This window comes from Pithys albifrons, chromosome 15 (genome assembly GCF_047495875.1).
Source record: "Pithys albifrons albifrons isolate INPA30051 chromosome 15, PitAlb_v1, whole genome shotgun sequence".
Lineage (NCBI taxonomy): Eukaryota > Metazoa > Chordata > Aves > Passeriformes > Thamnophilidae > Pithys > Pithys albifrons.
This window is the reverse complement of record NC_092472.1, coordinates 2352780-2378511: the sequence shown is the minus strand read 5'-3', so window position 1 is coordinate 2378511 and position 25732 is coordinate 2352780. Positions and strand designations below refer to the sequence as shown.

Sequence of the window (25732 nt, the reverse complement as noted above, 5' to 3'; positions counted from 1 at the left end):
CCCTGCATTTCCAACTCACCCCACGCTTCCAGAAACCTCATGCATAGAAGGTCCCATCAAAGGCTCCAAAATGAATGAAGCAACCAGTGACTACAGGTAAGGACTTCACAGAGTTAAGTAAGAATTTAGTACTGGAAAAAGAAGATTATATTAAAGGATGAGTTTTCACAGTGGAAGATGATCATCAGGGGAGTCCCACAGGGATTAAGTCCATGGTGTTCAATGTGTTCAGGAATGATTTGGAAAGCTGGTGGAATAGTGAAGAAGATTTCTAATAAAAACTAAATTAATTAGGGTAATATTCGCTACAAAAAACCTTCCAGATCTTACAACACTGAGCAAGTCTCATGATGAAGTGGAAGATACATCACAGCCCTGACAACCATGACCTGGCTATCCTCAAAAAGCAACGCCAGCTTTACAGGCAGAGTGATGGGCTCTGAGCTAGTTTGCACAATTTAGGAAATGCATCTCAACGTTACAACAGCTTGTTCTATGAATATATGACCCCATAGCTCAATAGGCAAAAAAAACCACCACAAAAGTTTGGAATACTCTGGAGAGAAAAGCACAACCTTGCTCCTCTATGATTTATGATGTCTCTGCTTCTCCAAAACCAAGCGCAGCTCTGGTACCTTCACCCGAGACAAACTGCAACAGGCAAAAGAAAGGTTACATGGCAGAATGACAAACATGGTAAGTACAAAACCTCTTTCATGTGAAAAACAAAGTTAGCATGAGCAGTTGAACAGGAAGGGATCACTTGGCATTCGTCGTTCCCAGTTGTTCGGAGCAGGCCAGGTGCCAGGAAGGGGGGCCGGACACCCAACAAGAGCTCTGTCTCGTGCCTCTTTGTTCAGCTCCTGAAGCCTTCTATTCTGTCAGAAAACGATTTCAAGGGCTGTGGGAGAACTGTGACAGCTACACTTCATACATAATCCCTGCATGTTTTCAGGAAAAAGAATATAAGAGGGAAAAGGAGGAATAAACAACTGCTGTACTTGCAGTACTTTTTGTGCCAGTTAATTCTAATTCATCATTCATGAAAGGTCTCTGCCTCTTTTCCCATCTGCCCTCCAGAATTAAAATTAAAAAATAATAACTAAAAAACCACAATTAGGCAGCATTTACTAACATCTGCCTGTAGTGACCCAGCTGTTGTCTGCCAGCCTCTTCAGTGCTGTATTTTAACATCCTCCTCTCACCTTCTCACACTTCCCTCCTTCCCCAGCCCCTTTGGGCACAGGGGATTCAGGTTGTTAACTCAGCTCCTCCAGGGCCAGCACCACCTTTCAGTCACTGGTGCAGTGACTTGTGCCAATTGGTCCCAGCCCTGGTAACTCCTGGTGAGCCATTAATAATACACAGCAATCCTTCTAATTGTAACCGGGTGTCTGGAATTTAGGAGCCAAACACAGACTTCCTTCTCTCTGCAATATTATTGTCCCATTGTGCATTTTGGAGTTTAGCTCTCATTAAAAGTAATAGAGGGAAATAGTGTGTAGCAAACTGAATGTGTTTGTTTTCACAGTTCACCTCCTGCTCCTCTGCACTAAAACACTCTCGCTCAGTGACAAGACCACAGCTGTTGCCATCGTTTACTTACCTGCAGAGTGCAATATTTAGCTGGAGGGACACTGAAGTTTTCTGTTTGTTAGTTATCAGGTCAACAACTCTCACCTTATCACTTCAGTTTCCATTCTGTTGATAAAACCTGTCAGCCTTCCTTGAGTGGTTTCAGGCCCTCAGAAGAAATCACATTAAATTGGCACAACCAAGTAAATCTGGAAGGGATGTGCTCCTGACTTACCAAAGGAAATGGGGGAGGGCTTGAATTTCTCTCCCTCTACCTCCCTGCACAGCTCCAATGTCCAAGCGCTTGGAGCGGTGTTGAAATCCTCCCTACGGATTCAGCAGTTCAAGTCAGATCAGGTCTTTGAATATGGCCCAGAGGAGATGTCTGTGGAGCCCAAATTGATATGTTTAAGTGCAAGAGACAATAATCATTTCTTCAAGTATAAGCTAAAAATACCCGGAAGAAAGTGGAATTCGTAATGGAGATTTTAAAGATCTGTGACACACCAGAGCCTGCACAAGGGTTTTAATGAGAGAGAAGCCAATTTAATTGGTCAGTGCGAGCAGATGCTTTGCTGGGTGAGTGGGCTACGAGGTCTCACACTGCTGGGCAGTGCCAGGAGCAACAGCACTGTCCTTAACGTGGCTGTGACAAGCCCATGTCACAGCAGTGCAGTGTCAGAGCCTCGGCAAGCAGCGTCCCCACGGTGTCAGATCACAGAGCCCACGAGGACAGAGCACCAGAAAGAGGAGGCAAAGCCAGCAGAGGAACCTTCCTAAAGGTAACTGCAGGACTGACCATCTCCTCCTGCCGTTGGCTGCATTATCATTCCGGGCACGAAGCTGAGCCAGCCTGTTGAGTTTCAACACTGCACTAACAGGGAGCTGCTGAGCACCAGGGCTCAGGTTTGCAGGGCTCCCCTGTGCAAACCCCTCTGGAGTGTCACTGGCCAGGGAAAGCCAGGAATAACTTCCATGGCCCACTCAATTACAGACAGTCACACCCAGGCTCCCTCTGCTCGTGGCACGGCTCATCAATCAGGGCTTCTGTCACCGTGTCTCTTCTCATCGCAGTCACCACAAGGCTCTGAGTTCCCTCCCCATCCGTGTGACATTTACTGTCAGGGGCTGTCAACACCAAGAGATTCTCCCAGGGCCTCCGAGTTCATCACAAAGCAGCAAGATATATCCCCCAAACTCACTCCCAGTTCCAGCTCTGGATTAGTGACTGACTGAGGGGCTTTGCAGCACTCAGGGAAGAGCGAAACAGCAGCACGAGCTGCAGCTCATGCCCAAATTCCTTTGTTTTCTTATTCTCTCATTAGCAAAATACAACTGCTTTAAGAGAGGTTTCAGGCCTGTGATTAATTAAGCTTCCTCCACAAAATCCCTTATAAACTTATTAAGAGAAAGCTGAGATTGTTTACTTGGAAATTTAGCCTTCCCATCTTTAGCATTGATCCTGCTTTCACTCTCTGTTTAACAACACACTGACCTAGTGGAAAAAATTTGTAAAACTTAATAAATTGCAGTTGGCATTATTGACAGAGTGTGTATATGCACATTTGGGTTTGCATGAACATATTATAAGAAATCTAATACAGTCAAACACATTTGCTTTGTTTGTGAGCTGTGAAACGAGATCCCCTGTAATTACAGTGTTTGAAGCATCCTTGGTCAAAGGGGTATGGTGACATTTTTGGCCATTTATTTCTGATTTGAGATTAAAAAACAACTATTGTGTATCAAAGCTTACATGATCCACGAAGCTCCTTTGCTCAAGATGCAGAAAAACGAAAGTGTAGATGAAAACCTAAGTTAGCAGAAGACTTCTATGAGACAAGAGGAACCAGCACAGAGGGAATAAAGTTCTAGTGGTAAATGTGCCTCAAGGAAATAATGAAGAACTTGGAAATAAGTTCATTTTGTCTGGACTTTAAGAGGGAATGAGCATTAAGGAGTGTTTAAACCAGTGACTAAAAGAGAGCCTTCAACTGCAAGGTTTTTAAAAGGCCATAGAATATAGATAACCTTCTACAACTTTGAGGTCTATTTTTAACTTTCTTTCTACAACCAGCCTGGTTTTCTCTTCCAACCAAAATAAATGTATTTCTTAAAAAGCACTGTGTTTATTTCTCCAAGGAGCAAACTATTTATTTCCCTAAAATTATCATGATAAGAAACAGAGTTTTCTCAGCCTCTTCTGGCACACACTCTGTGCTCAGTCACTGATCACCACCATCTGAGCCCAAAAATCCAGGCCATTTTCCATTCAATTTATAGACCATTTACCCAATCCATACCTGACCCTTCAGGCTGGTAAATGACACTATGAGGACCCATGTTGATGGTCTTGGTAGATTCGAGGTAAAGACCAGTCACATGTCACCCCTGTTCTCTGAACCAGCCTCATCATCAGGTCCTTTAGGCATGTTTGTCCTTGCCAAATCCATCATGGCTGTTCTTAACCACCTTCTTGCTTAAAACAGTTTCCAGGAGAAGATGCACCATCAGAAGATGCACCATTAGCCAGGCTAAACCAAGTGGCTTAGAGTTGCCCCATCTTTCTCCTTACACTTCTTAAAAAATCACAGAACGGTTTGAGTTGGAAGAGACCTTAAACATCATCTTGTTCCACTCCTCTGCCATGGGCAGGGACACCTCCCACTAGCCCAGGTTGCTCCAAGCCCTGTCCAACCTGGCCTTGGACACTCCCAGGGATGGGGCAGCCACAGCTTCTCTGGGCAACCTGAGCCAGGGCCTGCCCACCCTCACAGAGAAGAATTCTTGAATAAGTGTCTGGTGTTTGCCCTCTTTCATTCAGCAGAATCCTCTCCTGACTACTGTGACATCAGTCACTTCCCCCAGCACCCTTGGGTGCATGGAACAAAATCCCACCATCAGCAGCCAGAGAGGCTGCAGCAGACACTCTGCACCTGCAGCAATTCCTCATGCCTTGTCACCTCTTCCTCCTCTGTGTCCTTCCCACTCTGCAAGGACATAAACCAGCTGAGCTGGACAGACCCCAGATCAGCCCTTGCTGACCATCCTCCTGCCTCAGCTCCAGCCACTCTCTCTCCAACATTTACTCCTTTACCTGTGTAACTCCACAGCAGCCAACACCTCTGAGCTTTGCCATCTCAGCTTTCGCTTGCTCTGGACAAGTTCCCTTCACAGAATCACAACCAGAATGGGTCAGGTTGGAAGGGCCCACAGTGGGGCATCTGGTCCCACCTCCTGCTCCAGCAGGGCCATCCCAGAGCACATGGCACAGGATTGTGTCCAGACAGCTCTGGAATATCCCCAGTAAGGAGACTCCACACCCCCTCTGGGCTCTGCTCAGAGCTCAGTCACTGCACAGCAAAGAAGTTCTTCCTCCTGTTCCGCTGGAACTCCCTGGCCATCAGTTCCTGCCCGTTCCTCTTGTGCCATTGCTGGGCCCCCCGAGCAGAGCCTGGGCCGTGCTCTGCCCCCTCCCTGCAGGCACTGCCAGCCATGGGGAGGTCCCTCTCAGGGGCTGCTCTGGAGGCTGCCCAGCCCCAGCTCCCTCAGCCTTTGCTGCTGCCAGAGCTGCTCCAGGCCCTTCAGCATCTGCCCAGCCTGCGCTGGCCCCGCTGCAGGAGCTCCCTGGCCCTGCTGTGTGAGGAGCCAGAGCTGGGCACAGCCCTGCAGATGTGCCTGCCAGGGCTGGGCACAGGGGCAGGATCCCCTCCCTGCCCTGCTGCCAGTGCTCTCCCTGATGGCCCCAGGGCACCATTGGCCTCCTTGGCCCCCAGGACACACGGCTGGGCAGGGACAGCTGGTTGTCCCACCAGGACCCCCAGGCCCTTCTCCCAGAGCTGCTTCCTCATCCTTCAGCACCCTCAACTCACCTTCACCTGGAGATTTTCCTTCTCCATCGTCAGACACAAAGACACAACTGCACCACAGACACTGTGCAGCTCCTATGGAATTCTCACCATGTAAATCCAAACAGATCAGCTCTGTTGTTGCCTTGCCCACTGCAGAAAAGACAGAGAATATCACTCACCACCTGGCTGGGGACTTGAAAGGAAACCAGGACTAACAGTATTAAAAATACACGGATTAGCTGAGAAGATCTTGGAAGACCCAATACCAACAAACGCAGGTTCAGTTTTTGGAGCATTAATTACTGGTATCAACCTGATGAGCAAGAAAATTAAGGCAAGATTATAGAGTGGAGATGCTGATATTTCTATTTTGCATGTAATTTTCATCCCCAAACAAACTGTAGTAGCTTAGCAAACACCAGTCTACTAACATGAGACAATTACAGACACATTTAGTAAAACAGGCAACTAAATGACTTTGTAATTACACTATTAAGCCAAATCTGGGGTGAAAAGGATAAAGGATTTGTGTCCCATATGACACTACCAAAAAAAAAAAGGGGGTGTGGAAAACCAAGAGAAATTTGGTTGTTTAAAGCAGGTGTTTAGGCTGATGAAGGAGAGCAATTATGGATCTCTGTGAAAGCCACACAGCATTGCAGCCATTGAAGCATAAACCACAGATAACACTGAACAAGAACCCTGAGTTCATAGCAGGAATCACAAGCACAGAAACTCTAAGAAGACAGACAAGCTGCTGGAAAGACCAAGAATTTCTGTGCCTCTGGAACAAAGAAATAAACAAGAAAGTGGACTGTTCAGCTGGAATGAGCACGGGAATATTCCTATTGCTGAAGGAAACCACCAGGGAAGGAGGACATAAAGCTCATTGTTCCTCACGCTGGCATAGCACGGTCTCTGTTGGGAATTCTGCCATCTCCTGTTGCAACACTGCTGAAACAAACACAGCAGACATAAACCAAGGAAGCCCCTGTGGGCACCATCAGCCACAAATCCAGGCTGAATGGGGACCTGGGACAGAAGGAGATCCACATGCAACCCAAACAACACCTCCACCTTAATACATTTATTGCACTTCTCCATTCACAACTGTTTCACATTTATGTGCATTTCCCAAAAATAATGAATCATGTCACTGATTACAGGATGATGAACTGATTGAGTTTCTGATCACACCTGAAATTACTTTCTTGTATTGCAATTAATCTCCCCTTGTCCAACTCGGGTGCAGCACCCAAACACCCCCTGCGCTGCAGCTGCAGGTCAGTCTGGGTGAGGACTCACAGGATGGGTCAGATTGGAAGGGACCATAGTGGGTCATCTGTCCCCACCTCCCTGTTCCAGCAGAGCCATCCCAGAGCACATGGCACAGACTGTGTCCAGACAGCTCTGGAATATCCTCAGGGAGGAGACTCCACACCCTCTCTGGGCTCTGCTCAGTGCTCAGTCACTGCACAGCAAAGAAGTTCTTCCTCCTGTCCAGCTGCAACTCCCTGGCCATCAGTTCCTGCCCGTTCCTCTTGTGCCATTGCTGGGCCCCCCGAGCAGAGCCTGGGCCGTGCTCTGCCCCCTCCCTGCAGGCACTGCCAGCCATGGGGAGGTCCCTCTCAGGGGCTGCTCTGGAGGCTGCCCAGCCCCAGCTCCCTCAGCCTTTGCTGCTGCCAGAGCTGCTCCAGGCCCTTGATCAACTTTGTAGGAAAGGCACCGTTTATTTGGTTTATGATGCAATCTGAGGTTCAGGAATCCTTCAGCAGTCCACACCACTGATGTGCTCCCTACATTTAAGCCAGGGCTCACCTCTGGGCTGAGGGAGCTCTCAGACACCCCAGAGCTGCAGGTACAACCCAGGTCCAGCTGGTTGGGAGGGGTGTGTATCCCTATTTCTGCTTTCCCAGGGGGGTTATGCCCCCACCCTGAGCTACAGCAGATGCCCAGGGACCTTCCCTGTTGTTGTCCCAAAACAGCCTCCTCCCTCAGTGTGCAAGAGGCAGATCCACAACAGAGTTGAGATATTTGATTTATTTACAGTTCAGTGTAGAAAGAGGGGCCGGGTGGCAAATCCACAAAGCCAGCACAACTTCTGCCAAAACGTTTCACTATTTACCCATTTTAGCAAACACAGGCATTAATGTTCACTGGCTACAAGTTACATAGTTCTCTTATTAATTAGTGTTCAATCTTCCATTGCTTCTCATGGTAATTAGTCCACATGCTCAGTCTTCCTCTTGTTTTGTGTGTGGGTGGGTTTTTGGGGTTGGTGGTCACAGCTTGCCCCTGCCAGAATCACCTTTAATCCACACAGAGCTGATTCAGCCCAATCACACCGTTGTCTTTATTCCTTCCTTACCTTGGGGGTCCTGCCAGATGCCTGTAAATTCTGCGTTCTTTGTGCCCACTCTCAGTGGTACATCCTCTTTTCTTTGATGATCTCCTCCTAAGCATGAGATCATCAAACCATTTCGAACTCTAAACCTTAACAGGGCAATCCTACCAACAAATACATTTGTTTTTCTAACACCTGGACAGCTTGTGAGTGGCTCTTGAAAGAACACCAAGACCAAACACCAAGGAACGGCCTTTCTTAGGAAAAGTTTTTCATATTCCACCTTTGGCAACAACAAGGCAGGACTGTTTCACAAGCCCCTTCTCACCCCCTCTGGGGACAATGGTGGCTCTGTGTGACTCTGAGATTAGCTCAGTTGGTTAAAACCTGGTTGCAAGCAGCAAGGTGGTGGGTTCAACCCCCTGTGTGGGCCATTGACTTAAGAGCTGGACTTGATGATCCCTGTGGGTCCCTTCCAACTCAGAATAGTCTGGGATTCTTGAGATGCCAAATCCTTAACATGGCAATCTCACCACCAAGTAACTTGTTTTTTCTCAGCGCATCACTCAGAGCTTGCTGGCTGCTGTTTCACGGATTAGATCTTTCTCCGTGATGAAGTGCACAAAAAATACCAACACCAAAGAACCTCCTTCCTTAAAAAAATGTTTTATTACCCACACTTGACAGCACCGCGGGCCAGGCTGGGCCGTGCCATGCCATGCTGTGCCATACTGGACCGGGCCATGCCATGCCATGCCATGTCATGCCGTGCCATGCCGTGCTGTGCCATGCCAGGCCGGGCCAAGCTGCGTTGTGCCGTTCTATGCCATGTCATGACATGCCATACTGTGCCGTGGCATGCCGTACCATGCCATGCCATGCCATGTCGTGCCATGTCGGGCCGTGTCGTGCCATGCCATGCCATTCCATGCTGTGCCATACTGTACCGTGCCATGCCATGCCATGCCGTGCCGTGCCATGCCATGCTGTGCCAGGCCAGGCCGAGCCATGCCATGCCATGCCGTGCCGTGCCATGCTGGGAGCCGTGCCATGCCGTGCCATGCCATGCCATGTCGTGCCGGGCCGGGCCGTGCCATGCCATGCCGGGCCGTGCCATGCCGTGCCATGCCATGCCATGCCGTACCGGGCCGTGCCATGCCGTGCCGTGCCGTGCCGTGCCGTGCCGTGCCCTCCCGGGGGCGGGCGGCGCTGTGGCCCCGCACGTGGTGGCGGTGCCGCTCCGGCCGCGCCCGGCCCCGCTCGCTGCTGCGGCCCCGCCGGCCCCGGAGCCTCCCGGACCCCCCGGGCCGTACCCCCGGAGCCTCCCGAACCTCCCGGGCCGTGTCCCCGCACCTCCCGGGCCGTGCCCCGCAGCTGCCCCGGCTCTGAGCCCCGCGGGCTCTCGGAGCGATGTGGCGGCTGCTGCTGGGCCGGAGCTGGGCCCGCTGCGGGCCGACCCCCGCCCGCCCGGCCTGCGCCCCCGGGTTGGGCCAGGGCCGCGGGCACAGCCCCGAGCGGTGAGTGTGTCCCCTCAGCCCGCGGAGTCCCCCCAACCCGCGGTGTGTCCCCCCGACCCGCGGTGTGTCCCAAATCCGCGGTGTGTCCCCCCAGCCCGCGGTGTGTCCCAAACCCGCGGTGTGTCCTCTCCCCAGCCCTCGGTGTGTCCCCCCCCAACCCGCGGTGTGTCCTCTCCCCGCAGTGTCCCCAGCCCTCGGTGTGTCCCCCTTGCCCACGGTGTATCCCTCTATCCGCGGTGTGTCCCCAGTCCGCGGTGTGTTCCCAGCCCTCGATGTGTCCCCAGCCCGCGATGTGTCCCCTCCCCGCAGTGTCCCCCCAACCCGCGGTGTGTCCTCCCAACCCGCGGTGTGTCCCACCCCAACCCGCGATGTGTCCCCCCAACCCGCGGTGTGTCCCCCCAACCCGCGGTGTGTCCCACCCCAACCCGCGGTGTGTCCCCCCTGCCCACGGTGTGTCCCCAGACCGCGGCATGTCCCTCTTGCCCACGATGTGTCCCTCCCTACCCGCGGTGTGTCCCCTCCCCACGGTGTGTGCCAGCCCGCGATGTGTCCCCAACCCGCGGTATGTCCCCCCAGCCCGCGGTGCCCCCTCCCCGCGGTGTCCCCTACCCTGTCGCGGCCCCTGTCGCGGCCCCTGTCGCGGCCCCTGTCACGGCCCGTGTCGCTCGCTGTTGCAGGGCGGCCACGTGTGAGGATGGCCCGGATCGCGGAGCGCGGCGGCCGCTGCCGGAGCTGCTGCCCCGCTACTCGGTGCTGGAGGCGGTCACCTGGGTGAGGAGCCCCCGGGGACACCTCGGGGCGGGGGGGCAGCCCCAAACCGGCCGGGCAGGGGATGCTGGCTGGTTTGGGGGCCGCCCTGAGCCCCGTGTGTGTCCGTGCAGGGAGCGCTGGGCGCGCTGCTGCTGCAGCTCGTCAGACAAGCCGCGGGGCTGCGGGCGCTGCCGGACACCGGCGGGGAGCGGGGCCGGCCCCGGCTCCAGCACACAGGTCAGCGGCTGCACCGGGGGTTGTGCCCCGTGGGGTGTGCACTGAGCCTGCCGAGTGTCTGGCGCTCTGGGGAGGGTGGACTGGGGTCTGTCAGAGGAGCCTCTGCTTCTTCACCATTCGATGCAATCCCACTTTGCGTGCCTTTACCTTTTTCCTGTCCATGACCTTTCCTCCTGCTTGGCTGTGTGGTCAGAAGACACTACAGACCCACAGTCCTGTGTTGCTACTGTGAGAAATGCTTACATTTTACCAATAAAACTTAGACAAAGTCTAAGTCGGGGGACAAAGTCGTCAAAACAAAACTAAACTTTTATTTAACAAATTCAGCTGGATCGGGTGTGTCCCCCTGGCCTAGGAGACAGACCCAGAACAAAAAGAAACAGAACTTTCTGTACCCTTTCCCGGCCAAAAGGTCCCTGCCCCTTCTTCCTATTGGCTGGGAATTGGGGTTCACAGTCTGGCCCAAGATCCCCCACCCCCCTCCAAAGGCACGAAAAACCATTGGAAACTTTACTGCCTCTTAACTATTCCTTTAGCTTCAGCAAAACCTTAATTCTGTTTCTAACACTGCCTAAAGCAGACAGGTTTTGTGCTCTGTGTTACAGTGGTGACTGAAGCCTCAACCAGCTGTCCCAGTGAGCAGTTGGGGTCCCAGTTCCTGCAGAAAGCAAGTGCAGAGGCCGAAGCAGAGAGTTCATCCTCAGGCATCCCCTCGGGGCAAGGAGAGAGCCAGCCCTGGGCAGAAGTGGGTATGTGCCATGTGCTGTGGGGCAGGATGCTTGTGGCAGAAGGACTTTGGAGTTTCCCCAAGGCAAAACTTGGAGCCAAAGAGTGTGGTAGCCACTTATTGACCCTTGAGGAGGTAGGTTAGAGTGGGAACACAGAATTTCAGGGAGATGAATTAAGAGTCCAGAGACAGGAGGAAAAAATCTCCTGCAGGCAGAGACAAGCCTGTGCTGTAACTGCAGGTGACACTGGCTTTACCAACACTGCCTGTGTGGCCTGATCCCAGCTCCAGTTCTGTTCTCTTGCTGTGGACAGATGTCTGCAGCCAGAAGGATTCAGGAGGAGACTGCACCACTGATCTGGGAGACTTGAGTACATGGTGTAAAACTAAAGGAATTCTTTCCTTCCTGCAAGATGAGGATGTATTTCTGAGCACTTACACTGCAGATAAGACAGTGGAAGGAGGTATCAAAGACATTATTAAAATGAGTTTTATAAAAATAGAAAGATATACTCCAACAAAATTGAAGTGTGTCCTACATAGGAAATTCAAAGTCACACCAAGGGAGATCAGATGAGACCTACAGCAGGGCTACTCACTAGATATATAAATACTAATGATGGCCTCAGGACAGTTGTTGAAGCAGGAAGCCTGCTGGAGCAGGTGAAAACAGGACAACATATGATCATGGTGTAGAAGAGGCACATAAGAAAACCAGCCAGGAATGTTGGCTAAATCACAGAATCACAGAAGGGTTTGGGTTGGAAGGGACCTTAAAGATCGTCTCGTTCCACCCCCTGCCATGGGCAGGGACACCTTCCACCAGCCCAGGTTGCTCCAAGGCCTGTCCAACCTGGCCTTGGACACTTCCAGGGATGGGGCAGCCACAGCTTCTCTGCCCAACCTGTGCCAGGGCCTGCCCACCCTCACAGGAAGGAATTGAAATAATGAAAGTGCTGCAGAAAAGGTCAGAGGTGTTCCCCATTTTTTTTGTTTTCTTTCAGGATTTTGTATTTCTTTTGTGCTCATTTAAGCTACTGCCCATCACTGCTTATCAAACTCTTCGCCTGCCAGAGTTTGCCATTCCCATCAGTTGGCAAATGGAGCATTTTGTTTCCATGTCTCCTAATTAACTCCAGGAAAACAGCCAGGTTAATTTACCTAAACTGCCAATTAGGCTGTTTAACCCATCTGCTTTTGCCTGGAGCATATTAAGAAGCACTCAGACACTGGCAGGTGACTGGACACGGACCTCTGGGAGAAGTGGTGGGAAGAAGTGGAGACAGCAATGCCTTCACTTGGCACAGCTGAATGTTCCAGAGTGAATGTGTGTCTGACAAACAGTTTCCTACTGAGAGTCAATAGGAAGAGCTTTTAGGCAAACTGATAAATTGAACAGTGACAAGTCGCTAAGGCCACGTGGTCTTTGTTCAGATGTTCTTCAGAAGCTGTGAAGTGGCTGAGCCTCCAGTGATGATCTGTAATCCCATGCTCAAATCTGCTCCATGACCAGAGGAATGAGCACTGACAGATTGGGCACAGGCCTTTAAAAAGGGGTGGGTGTGTGTTTGTTTGAGCCAGAGAACTGCAAAAAAGGTAGTTCTGTTTTGATGGAACCTCTGTTAGGGAAAAGAGGTGCCAGATACCAAGATGAGATAGATACCTGTGATGTGCTGTATCAAAGATCTGGGAAGGATTTAGGAAGCCATTTCTCAGGCCAACTTGCTCCACTGCAGGGACTGAAGAGGGTTGTAAATCTATTAAGAGTTCTTTGGAGAAGTCAACAGGCATGTGGAGCAAGATTATCCAGCTTTTAGCTTTCTGAAAATCTTTCAGACAGGACCTAAACCAAAACTGCCTGGAGAATTAAAGCTGATGTGAGGGAACATCAAGGGGTTACTCTTGGACTTGTAACTCCTTAAAGCACAAGGAATAGTTTTCACAATGCAGAGCTGTTACTCGTGGATTCCCCACAGTCCTTTGTTGAAACCTGTTCTGTTCAGCACAGTCAGCAGTGATTTGGAAAAAAGAGGTGACAAGTGAGGCGACAGAAGCAGCAAATGGTACAGAATTATTTAGCACAGGCAAATGTGAAAGTCACAGCAAAAGATTGCACAAGAACTAAACCCAGGGTAGTCCCAAGGTGGGTTAAATGAGTGTACACAGGGGAGCGTAGCTGTAAATACACGTGCAGAAGGAGGAGTGTCAAATTAATAATTGTGTTGCAGAGGGAACGTTTAAAGTCACTGTGGATGAGCTTTTGATAAGGTTAAGTCAGTGCTCGGCAGCAGTGAGGCCAATTAAATGTTAATTGTGGTAAAGGAAGGAACTGAGGACAAGGCAGTGTCGTGGGTTCGTGCGAGTCTGTGATGCAGCCACATCTTGAACACTTAAAGAAAAGACTCTCTGAAAAACAGGGACAAAACCGGCAGGGAAAAGGATGGCAAGGAGACAATTGCAACCAAAGAGAAACTGACTCTTCAGCTCACAAAAAGAAGAGGCAGAGGGGGTGTGTGCTGGTGCTCTGTGAAACTAAAAGTGTCGAGGGACCTTATTTTTCATAATCCACACATTAATGACAGCACAGAAGTAGCAAGTTTGGAAAAAAGCAAAAGGCAGCGAATGTTTGGCCAGTGCACAGGTAAATTGTGGAACTCATTGCTACAGGCCAAAATACAAGTGGGTTCCAAGAAGTGATTAGGTAAAATTGCACCTTCAAATTAGACTTAATTGGTCCAGCCAAACCTCCTGCTCAGATCATGGAACAGCTGATAGTGGGAAAGTTCTGCCAGGGAGAGCGTGACTTTCTAATCCCTGTTCCTTACCCTTTCTGCCCAAGCATCTCCAACTGTCAGTTGTCAGAGGTAATATATGTCAGAAATAATTCCATTTTGCTCAATACATAAGTCCTCAGGTTCCATTGCACATTATGCTGTGCATCCATTTAGTGGGAATTTATTGAGAGAAGTCAGGGTGAAGAGATTTGGTAATTTGCACTGAAGAGCCTGAAAAATTGCAGAGTTCTGCCATGTGAGAAGTCCTGTGAATCTTTCCGTGCAAAGTGAAGCTCCGTGATCCCTTTCTCTCAGAATATGTTTTGCATGCTACAGAAAAACCTCCCTGTGGTACAGAATTTCTTTTTCCTGGTGTTTAGCCACTGAAAGAGGGTGAGGCTGGCAAAGCCAGAGTGTGGCAGGAAGCTGGGAGAGCAGAAGGAAGGGAAGGACAGACGCCTGGCAGCTGAGGCAGAGGAATCTGGTGGCAGAACTTTGCCATGAGAGAACAGACCCCAGAACTCGCAGTGGAGCAGAATGTACCTTCCCTGCCCCACTTTGCTGTTGCCAGCAATGGCAAAGGATCTTCTGGAGAGAATTCCATGCCCTTCCCCTTTCTCTCAGTGTTTCAGTTCATTTCCAGGCTTGCTGGTGCTGCTCTGCATGTACAGTGACAATCTGCTGTTGCTGTCACAACCTCCGGGAACAAAGATCTGGGTGATGGATCACAGAATCATAGAATTGATTGGGTTGGAAAAGACCTCCGAGATCATCAAGTCCTACCCTCGGTCCAACTCCAGTCCCTTTACCAGATCATGGCACTCAGTGCCACGGCCAAGCTCAGTTTAAAACCTCCAGGGATGGGGAATCCACCCCCTCTCTGGGCAGCCCATTCCAGTGCCTGAGCACTCTCTCTGTAAAGAATTTTTTTCTGCTCTCCAACTTCAATTTCCCCTGGCAGAGCTTGAGCCCATCGTGCCCCTTGTCCTATTGCTGAGTGCCTGGGAGAAGAGACCAACCCCCACCTGGCCAGAACTTCCCTTCAGGGAGTTCCAGACAGTGCTGAGGTCACCTCTGAGCCTCCTCTTCTCCAGGCTGAACACCCCCAGCTCCCTCAGCCTCTCCCCACAGCACTTGTGCTCCAGTCCCTTCTCCAGCCTCGTTGCTCTTCTCTGGCCCCGCTCCAGCCCCTCAATCTCTTGCCTCAACTGAGGGGCCCAGAACTGAACACAACACTCAAGGTGTGGCCTCCCCAAGGCAGAGTCCAGGGGAAGGGTCACTGCCCTGGGCCTGCTGGCCACGCTACTTTGGATCCAGGCCAGGATCCCCTTGGCCTTCTTGGCCACCTGGGCACACTGTTGGCTCCTGTTGAGCTTCCTGTCCCTCAGTCCCCCCAGGTCCCTCTGCCTGGCTGCTCTCCAGCCACTCTGTGCCCAGCCTGGAGCGCTGCAGGGGTTGGGGTGGCCAAAGGGCAGGACCTGCACTTGGCCTTGTTGAACTTCATCCCAACATCCCAGCGCTGCAGATGAGCCATTCCAGTTTTAATGTAACAAAATACCATAGAATTTATTAGTTCAATGTGTTAAAAAAAAAAAACTTTAGGAAATTAAGTTAAAAGTTGCTTTCAGTAGCACTCTGGCTATTGCCATCAGCAAGTCCTTGGTTGTGTGTTCACGTCCTATTTTTTCTCATGCAATTCCTGCCTCACTGGAAGCCTTTTTGCTGGAAGTTAAAGGCACATAGTGAGCAGGCAGGTGATTACAGCCAGTCTCAGTGTTACAGCAGCTGAATGCTGCCCTGGGGAGTTGTATTTTACCCCTGGCAGAACTGTAAAATTCGTTATTTCAATTCTGAGATTACAGACATCGCAAAAGTGTGTTTTCATTTCAAAGCACAATGAAACCAATTGGAAACACTGAAATTTTCCATAAGGCTGAAATGCTGGATTTTGTCCAGCTCTTGTTGTGACTTCATTCTGATGAAGCCTTTGGATGTTTTGGGATGAGCAATCTAGACTGTCTCTGAGAAGATTATTAATTCCTCATTTGGAGCAAGCTGTGAGCAACATTTCATTAGTCCAGGATGAACAGTGGGGAAAGACAAAAATATTTAACTGCTGAATATGTGAGCATTGGGCATCCAGAACACTAAAAAAAGGATGTGTAGTCATGTTACATCATAGCATATGTTTGAAGAAGTAGAAATCAAGTTGCACACAAAAATTCTAGCTGTGGAATTCCCACCTTTTGCACCTACAACCTGAAGAATAATTCAATATGGTTCTGTGTGTGCAGTATAGCAATGAATTTGTTCAAAGCCTGGGAAGTTCTGCTGGAAGTTTGACCATTCTTTGGGAAATAAGAAATTACTTGTATTAAGTAATGTCAGACTGAAGTTTAATGTAAGCTGGTTGTCTTATTGTGCTGAGGGGATTCTTTGCTACTGGGGGTGTTCTTGAAGAGTTTTTGTTTGAGGCTTACCCAGCCTCAAAGGTGAGTTCTGAGGGAATTCAGGCCCTGGCACAGGTTGGGCAGAGAAGCTGTGGCTGCCCCATCCCTGAAGTGTCCAAGGCCAGGTTGGACAGGGCTTGGAGCAGCCTGGGCTGGTGGGAGGTGTCCCTGCCCATGGCAGGGGGTGGGACAAGATGAGCTTTAAGGTCCCTTCCAAACCAAATCCTTCTGGGATCCTTCAGGAGATGGATCTGGGTGTCAGGATCAGTTGGTTCCCATGTTCTCTTCCAGATGCTCTATGGGAGTGGCAACCCTGCTCTGGGGAGATCACTGGGGTTTGGGTGAGGAGGGGCTTCCAGTGGCAGAGGGGAACAAGGTGGTTCTGCAGCCTGACAGAATTCAGAATTAGTGGCTGTTTATTTTATGGTTTGATGGTTTGTCCAAGTTACAGCATATTTTTCTCTGATTTAGGGTTAGATGTCTGTGCAAAATGTAAAGTTTCTTAAAAGCAGGGAGGTACTAATGTTGTTTAAACAAGTACTGGGAGAATTCTTAATACAGAGAGTTTGTTTTCATGGGATTTGCAGTTGTATGTGTGGCAAAAACCCAAATTACATCACGAGGGAGATACCTGAACAGGAGACAGAGCCTTGCAGTGAGAAAGATCAGATAATTTGATGCCTGATCTGAAAATAAATGGAAAGCACAGCTAATAAATTCACAGATTATACACTTTTGGTGGAATGATGCATAGAAATCATGCTTGCCAGGGCAATGTTGCCTGTTGGGTGAGTGGGGCTTGTTCAGATAAAATGCATTTTAATACAGCCAGAGGGGAATTGTTTGTCTGGGAATAATGAGGCTGCAGCTGGCACAGAAGCCACAACTTCCTGCACATGGTGACCTGGTCCAGGCTCTGCTAGGAGCAGTCCTGCCTGTTGCACCACTCACTGCTGCTGCTGTGCTGGCACAAGTGCTTGAGTAGCCAAATAGCACCAGGAATTAAGGAATCAGGCCCTAAAAGGATTTTTTTTTTGCTTGTGTTGACTCCCTGCTCTGCAGCTGCACAGCTTGAGAGGGGGACAGGGAAGGGCACAGCTCGTGTGAGCAGCTCTGGCTCAGAGTGATCCAGGGTTCAGCACCTGGTGTTAAATGTCCAGTGGGATCCAGCTGCTTGTGTGCATTCAAGTTGAAAAGTCCATCCTTTGTGGGGAGGTCACTGTCCTCTGAGGAGCTGCAGTAAATGCCTGTGTAATCACTGCCAGCACAGTTCTGTTCCCAGCAAGGAGGCTGAGCTTGTGCTGTAGATGCTTCTGGTAGATAATTCTGATTGAAACTGGTCAGTGGCTGAACACGTGGCTGTATCAGTGTCTCTGAAGTGCTGCAGCCAGAAGCTGGGGGGGATTGCAGGGTGATACCCTAAGCCTGCACCTGATTCAGCCAGATAGCATGTCTGATCATCTCCTTGCATCCCCTGGGAAGAAATTACGTGGGAAAGGAGCTCGGGAGGCAGGACCCTCAGCTGAGATGCCCTGGGCATCACAGTGGGATTCCAGTGGGAATTGGAGCACAGTTATGATCCATGCAAACCAGGCAGTTCAGAATTCGAATGTCACCCTTCCTGTGGCACTGGTGAGAGGGTCTGCACTTCAGGAACACTGTTCAAAATTCAGGAATAGTGGCAAAAAGTCATAAAATGAATGAATTCTGGCAGAAAAGTACTGCAGTTAAAAGACATGAACTGCACAGACTGTTTAGAATCACAGAGAGGAATCAAGAGGGGTTGATTAGTCGTGTCAGGACTTTCAAAAGAAGGAATTGGCTTTTTAGTGAAGAGGAGAAAAAACCTAGAAGAGCCAGTGCCTGGGAGCAGAAACCAGCTGTATTTTAATTTGAAAGGGAGCACAGAGGTTTGAGGCAGCGATTACAAGTTAGTGGAACACACTTTTAGAAGAAAGGGGAGATTCTCAACCTTTTGGTGTGTTCAAACCAAAGCCAGGGGCCTTTCTGGAGAAGCTGTGTAACCAGCTGCAGCCACAGGGCTGGATTCCTGTGGCACGTGGTTGCTTTGCTCCAAAGGTCAGATTGATTGGCGTTCTCTCTTTTTTAATGCCCCTCACTGAGCGGGAGATCAGTTCTTCAGGAAAGAGCTACGCAATAGCAAGGATGGGAAGAGGAGGAAGAGGCAAAGATGCAGCACTGCTTAACCTTGCTTTTTTTGTTCTGTGTTTTTTTTATGTAGGGGAGTTCCAGATCCCTGCAAGCTCCAGTGTGGGGCCAGTTCTCCACGGAGCAAAGGTATGGTTTCATTTTTCACACCCTCTGTCTGCACCTTCCCTGCAGGAAAAAATCCCAGTGCAACCCCAAGCACAGCCTGAGCAAGACACTCACAAACATGACTGTTTTCTGGAAAAAGAAAGGGAGATGTGATATGCTGCCCTCTGCTTTAGCCAGAGCAAAGTTCCAGGAACTGCACACTGTCATCCCCATGCTTTAAAGTGTCTGTGTAACAGGGCTGCTGGTAGGGGAAAACTGAAAGAAAATGGGGAAAACCACCAAAACAAACACCAAAAAAAAAAAAATAGCAAACACTAATCCAGCAGCACCAGTCTGTGCCTGTGTATTTGCATTTTGATGGAGTCTTTCACTAGGTGATTATATGCTGTTGCTATTTTGGTTTTTACCAGACAACCCATGACTGGAGAAGGTGGTGTCACTCCAAGCACTGCAGATCAGGGCTGGCTCTTGCCTGTTATAGAGGGGCTTGAAGAGAGTGCATCAGCTTGAGATCACAGGGCCAGAAATCATATTATTGTGCTTGTGATTAAACCTGCTAATTCCTTGCCATTCACAGTCTTAGATGCAGATAATTCCCTATTATAACCATCAGTCAGCTGAGCGATTGCTCAAGGACAGCAGGAGCAGAGTGGAGGTAAATTCAGCCTTTAGCAGAGTGGGTTCCTGAAGAAGGCACCAAAAAGGCTTTTCCTTGCCCTGCTGCGGGGGTGATCCCCAGGATGTGCCCGTGCTGGGAGGTGCCCCCGGTGCAGGGCTGTGGACAGAGCCTGGAGCAGGAGCCGCAGTGGGTGACACCGGGTGAGGTGCCCGTGCAGTGAGCGCCGCTGCCGCCCGATGGCGCTCGGGCTGTGCGAGCCGCTCCCACCGCCCAGGGACACGCTGCCCATTGTCCCTGCAGGGCAGGGGTTCTGAGCAGTGGGCACAGTTCAGGCAGGGCTGGGCTCTGCTGGAAGTGGGTAAAGCACCTACAGATATGTGCCTGTGTGTTGGCAGGGACTGACCGTGGGCATGATGTGGGACAGGGCACAAGGGGTAAGGTTAGTTTTGAAAGGACTTGCAGAATCACAAAATAAATGTCATGAGAGGGAAGGGACCCACAAGGATCATCAAGTCAAACTCCTGACCCTGCATAGACACCCCAACAGCCCCACCATGTCCCTGAGAGCATTGTCCAAACACTCCTGGAGCTCTGGCAGCCTTGGGGCTGTGCCCCCTGCCCTGGGGAGCCTATTCAGTGCCCACCACCCTCTGGGGGAAGAACTTTTTCCTAATATCCAACTCAACCCTGCCCTGGCACAGCTCCAGCCATTCCCTCAGTCACTGCTCACAGGGAGCAGAGATCAGAGCTGCAGACTGAGTATTTGCTGGATTCTGAAAGGTCTGATGGTGTCCAGGAGGCTGCACCAAGCTCCCTGGCCAGAGGGGAGGTGGGCAGTGTCCATACATCCTCCCTGATCAGATGGCTTTTGTGGACACGTGACACCAGATGACATCACCCTCCTGATAACTCTAGTACTGTACAAATGGGTCTCACTGCTCTGTTTCCAAGCAAGAATCTCCTGTAGAGTTGATATGATTCTGCTGCCTTAACAGCTTTCTTCTCTAACTCCTCAGGGTCACCCAGCTCAGCGAGGGCATTTGGAGGAAGCCGCTTTCCAATTGCAGCAGATTTTCCGGATTGATATTTCCATTGCCTTGAATATCCTTGGTAATGTGGACTTGGGTCTGTTTTGCCCTTAAACCACAGGTTTCTCATTTTGGAGGACCTCCAAAGCATTGCAGGTCTTGTGTGAAGGCAGAGATGGCATATACCCAAGCTGAAGCCTCCTTTCAGCAATTTTAAGTGTGCTCTGAGAGATTTATTGCCCTTTATCCCATCCTGCCACCAGATTTTTATCAGCATATTTCAATCCAGGCTTGGTTGAAGCCTGCACTGTTTGTCCTGACATCTGTAGTTGGAAATTAAGCCATCTCTGTCTTTTTTGCAACACGAGATGTCACATCCTTGTATCCCTTTTTATTGTCTGAGCTCACAGTCTTCCTGGCAAGCTGAAAAAGCAATTGCAGAATTGCAACTCTAAGAAAAGCTGAAGGGAGATACACTGATCTAAGAAAAGTCCCTGCCCTATATACACCACTAGTTGCAGCACTGAAAGCAGTGTGAGCCATACGCTGTGTTAGCCCGTGATCCGCCTTGCAGCAAGGCTGGAAAAATCCCTAAAATGCAGTGTTGCCATTTTTCTTATGGAAACTGTGGAATGAGGGTTCTTGAGCCAGCTGGAAGTGGCCCAGAGCACTTGGCATGAGCCAAGGAAGGCCCAGTGGCTGTGGGGGAGGTTGTGCATTCGGGGTTGAGCTCTGGCTGTTGCTTTTGCCGAGTTCTTACGTTGTGTTCTCCTCAGGGATCGAGAGCATGAGGGCAGGGCACTGCAGGGTGGGCTACACCTGCTTCAAACTGGCAGCAGACCGAGGCTACAGCAAAGCCCAGTTCAACGTGGGCCTGTGCTATGAGCATGGCAGAGGCACGGAAAAGGACTTGGAAAAGGTATCCACAGCTTGCAGGGTTGTGTATGTGACACCCAGACCAGGGGAGTGGTCTTTGTTGGGTGCTCAGGAGCGCTTTTTCTTTTTCATGGGGTATAGAGTTACAGAATATCCTGAGCTGAAGTGCACCCACAAGGATCAAATCCAATCCCTGACCCTTCACAAACACCCCAGCAATCCCACCCTGTCCCTGAGAGGATCATCCAAACACTCCTGGAGCTCTGGCAGCCTTGGGGCCGTGCCCACTGCGCTGGGGAGCCTGGTCAATGCTCAGGCTCTGAAGGCTCAGTATAGAAACTGCTGGAAATAATAAAACTTGCAGGTTTGCAGAGCTGACTTCAGTGCCACCAATCCCCTCAGAGATGTGCTCTGAGATCCCCTTTCCCACAGCTTCTGAGGGCTTCTCCAGGTGCACAGGCTGTGCCACCAGCACCCAGGGGAGTACCAAGGAGAAACCTGTCATGTTACTGTATTTAAGACACCACTGCATATCCGAGGGCTTCCTAAATCTGTGGTTTGGGAATGGTAACTGCAGCCTGCCACCTAGTGCAGGCTGGCTGCAGCCAGCAGCTGCTGGAGCTGGGAAGAGCTGCAAAAGCAGCTTCTTTTGAGTAATTTTTGGTCCCTTTCAAAGCGGGGAGGGTTGAGTAAAGCAGCCAGGGTGGTTCCAGGGCTCTGGGGCAGTCACAGTCTGCTGTCTGGTTTAACCAAGCTGATGCTCCTCAGCAGGAAAGGGTGGGAGGGCTGCTGTGGTGGATCAAGTCAGGGGTTAAGCTTGGCCTGGCCAGAGGGGAGTCCCATCATGTTACCTGGCTCACAGCAGTGTGTTTCTCTCTTTCCAGGCAGCTCTGTACTACTGCCACGCTGCCAGCAGCTGCCACCCCATGGCCCAGTACCGCTATGGGAGGTACCTGCTGCAGCACAGCCCTGGCCAGCACTGGGACAGCCAGCACAGGGCTCTGGCACTGCTGGAGCGAGCAGCAGTGGCTGGGGTCACAGAGGTCAGTGCCTGCAGCTGGGGGGGCACAGGAGGGAGCCAGCAGAGGACCCTGGCTGAAGGCTTGGAGCCACAAGACATCCTAGAAAGCATCATTTGTGGGACTACAACCAAAATTCTTCCAACATATGCCTGCTCACAGCAGGGAGTCTAGAACTGGGTGGTCTTTAAGGCCCCTTCTAACCCGAACAGTTCTGTGGTTGTCTGGTTCTATATTTGTGTTCCTGACACTGTATGGGAGACAGCCCTGACTGCACATGGGAGGGGGTACCAGCTGTGTCAGCACTTTGGGTGTCTGTTTTTAATGTGGCTCTTGGATTAGACCATTGGCTTAAGAGAACTGACACCTACAGTTGAAAACATAGCACAGTGTTCCATCCCTCCATTCCAAGTGTTGCTTCACTGGAGGAACTTACATGAAATGCTCAAAGTAAGAACAGATCCTCATTTTGTAGCTGTGACTTTTGGAGATGACTCATCCGTGTGGATCTGTGTATCCTGCCCTCCTTTCCCATTCTCCAGGAGATGCTTTTAGGCCCATGTGCCATCTTGTGCTGCAGGTGCCAGTCGTTCTGGCAGTGCCTGTGCCTGCTGTACCACCCTGTTCCAGGAAGTGCATCTGCTGGATCTTGTGGGGAGCTCACGAGTCGGAGCCACTCCCTGGCTCTGCCTCCCACAGTGCAGTTTGGAAGGATATTCTGGGTCCTGCAGCGTTAGGATGGTGATGATAACTGCATGTGTGGTGGAGTTAAAAAGATGAAATGGGATTTTTTTTGTGTCTACCAATGCAGGCTGATTTTTTTTCTGGGACAGCCCCCCCTTTCTCCCAACAGGCTCTGCAGCAAGCAGGGTCCTGGGGACATTTGTCTTGCCACAGCATTTGAGCAACTTGCAAAATCAGCAACAGAACTGGAGTAACTAAAGGGGGAAATTCTGGCTGATCTGTACCCTGTGTGGTTTTGTTGCAGGCACAGGCTTATCTTGGAGTGTTCTACATGAGGGGGCGGCAGCCCCAGGAAAAGAGGGGTCTGAATTACCTGCTGCTGGCAGCAAACAGTGGTGTAAGTAATCCCTCTGCAAGCTCTGATTGTCCTCAGCTTGGGACCATTCCAAGTTACTGATGGCAGATTCCAGGGCTTCTTGGAAATGGGAGCAAGTGTCAGGGTTTTACTGCACCGTGTGAAGGGACTGGGTGGAGCCCTGTGCATCTTGGAGAGGAAACAGGGATAGACCCTACAGAACATGAAGGCAGAGACAGCCCTGTTGGAGTTCTTAAAGCACCAGTGGAGTTCTTGCAGCACACTTTGACAGGTTTCCCATTACGGAGCATCTACACCCTCTTCAGTCAAAATCTTTCACTACTTCATCATTTTGAGAACTTTGTTGTGTCTGTCTCGAGTCTGTTCTTCAAAACTGGTCCATTGTCTTCTTTAGAGAGGATGAAAGGATTATTTCTGAATTTATTTTTTTTCAGGGCCCCTTAACATGCTTAAATACTTGAATCTCCTTTCATCCTTCCCCTGTTGTTGCAGTTTCTCTTCAAGGTCATGTTGTCTAGATCCCAAACAATGTTCTTCCACTTTCTCCAAGTGACCCAGACTTACCTTTTTTGAAGAGCAGTGTCACAGTGTGGACACAATACTGCTCCTGAACCCTCAGCAGTACTCAGAGGAGCAGAAGTGTGACAATGCCATGTCTTGCAGCCAGGTTTCTGCACCCCACAGTTCTGTTTCCTTACAGCACTGCCACATTGTTCCCTTGTTTTCAGCTGCATTGTGAGAGCAAGTTTTTTCCTGAAGAACTTGCTCATTTTAACTTCAGTTCCCACAGCTTTTGTGCAATGGAAAATAATGAATAGCTATTCCCTATTCTGCTGGCTAATAGTTCTGGTTGTGGTGCCCTTTAGTGTGTCCTCTCTGAGTCATTTCTTTTGCAGGCTGCAGAGCTCTGGTTTAGTTTGTCTCTCTGTGCAGTTAAGCTGTTCTGCGTTGCTTGTCAGCCTTCTCTCTATTTTTCTAATTCTCATTTGACCATTTTAAGGTGCTTGGACTAAAACTGGACTCAGGATGAAGGTATGCCATGGATCTCACATAATGAGATCCTCTGCTTTGTTCTGTATTCCCTTCCAATAATTCCTAATACTGTTTGCCCTTTTGCCTGACACTCAGCAGTGATTAGATGGTCTCAGGGAACTATCACAGTGTGATATCACAGGTTTCTTTCTGTAAGCACTGCTTTGCATTTGGCAATGCTGTTTCCTTTGTGATTGTGTTGCCCATTCTTAGTCTTGTGAAATCTTCTCTAGTTAATCCTATATAGTAAGTTTGACCACTCTGAATGACATTACATGACTTGCAAACTTTGCCACTTGGGTTTTCACCCTCTTTTCCCAGATCACTGGTGGGACTGAGCCTGACACATCCTGATACAGAGTATTTAGTTCTAAATCTGCTAAAGATCTCCCAGAAGCTGCATCCCTGGCTCCTTCTTCCAGCCTGGGGTCAGATGTGTGTGCTGCACAATATCACACTGATATTGATCTGATCTGTTTTGATTAAATACACGATTGTCATTTACTGGTAAGCCCTTAACAGCCCAAAATCTGTCAGGTAACTGCAGGTGCCCCCCAGTAGATCAGTGTTGGACATGTTTTGGTCACAGCCATGGCAGTTCTCAGATCCCAGACATCCTTCCCCATCCCAGGTTCCCAATGGATGCTCTCTGGGGATGTAGCAGAGCCTCAGCTTTGAGGGCAGCCTTGTGCATGGGCTCCCTGGGATGGAACCCCACACCTTCTCCTGGCAGAAGGGTCCATGGGTGTGTTCCTTTCCCACTGCCCTGGAGTATGAATTGGTGTTTAGCTGGTTAGAAGAATGCTGGGTGTGGGTGAAGCAAGGACTGCACCATTTAGTGCAACTCCAAAAAAAGGCACAAGAAGTCATGAGTTCAGTGTTTCCCTGGTTGTTCCTGGGTGTTGGAGCTGAGCAGGAAACTCTGACAAGTGTCTTTCCAAACATTACACTGCAGAGAATGCTGTTCCCACTTTTTATCCTCCCTTATTTTATACATGCAGCCATAGAATGTCAGACCCATGTTCAAGAGTGCTGTTGGAGAACTGAGCCTGACCTCCAGTTTTCTGAGGGTATCTCAGTCCCTTCTGCCGTGCTAATTTGGGGATCTGCTCTCCTTGCAGCCTTGTGTCTGAGGAGCTCATCTATGAGAGATGGTTGGTGCAGAACTTCTGATTGAACCCTGTCTCCTGTCACATCTGAAGTGCCAATCCTTCAGCATGTTTATCTCATCTCAAAAGGAGTTTATTGCTGTCATAAACTGAGACTTGCAACATTTTGCAAAGCACCCACTCACTGAGTTCTTCACTTGCCTCTACCAGCTACATCCCAGACAGCAACACTTGCGATATGTTTTTTTCTCCTGGCTTTATTAAAACTTGCTACTTATTTTTCTCCTTCTTTTCTTTTCTTATGTAAAACCTTGTTTGGATCATGTTTCTGGCAGCCATGCTCTCCAGGTTGTGCTGCTGACTTTGGTGCTGCAAAGGTCTGTGTGACCATTAGCCTATGCAGTCTTTTTAATGTCATCAGGACTGTTGTCTTGCTTTCTTGCAATCTGAAACCTTTTTCTTCCCCTTAGATCTCAAAGATAAAGTG

At 49.9% G+C, this 25732-nt stretch overlaps 1 protein-coding gene across 1 annotated transcript in view; it reads left to right on the top strand.

Moving 5' to 3' along the window:
* Window positions 1–8994: 8994 nt before the first annotated feature.
* Window positions 8995–25732, top strand: part of DELE1 (DAP3 binding cell death enhancer 1) — a 27017-nt gene continuing 10279 nt past the window's right edge. The window contains exons 1-9 of the mRNA XM_071569939.1: window positions 8995–9287; window positions 9965–10058; window positions 10169–10274; window positions 10880–11023; window positions 18468–18523; window positions 20138–20231; window positions 20926–21068; window positions 21910–22068; window positions 23033–23125. Coding sequence (XP_071426040.1) covers window positions 9181–9287; window positions 9965–10058; window positions 10169–10274; window positions 10880–11023; window positions 18468–18523; window positions 20138–20231; window positions 20926–21068; window positions 21910–22068; window positions 23033–23125 — 996 coding nt within the window. The 5' untranslated portion in view covers window positions 8995–9180. The remainder of the gene's footprint in view (window positions 9288–9964; window positions 10059–10168; window positions 10275–10879; window positions 11024–18467; window positions 18524–20137; window positions 20232–20925; window positions 21069–21909; window positions 22069–23032; window positions 23126–25732) is intronic.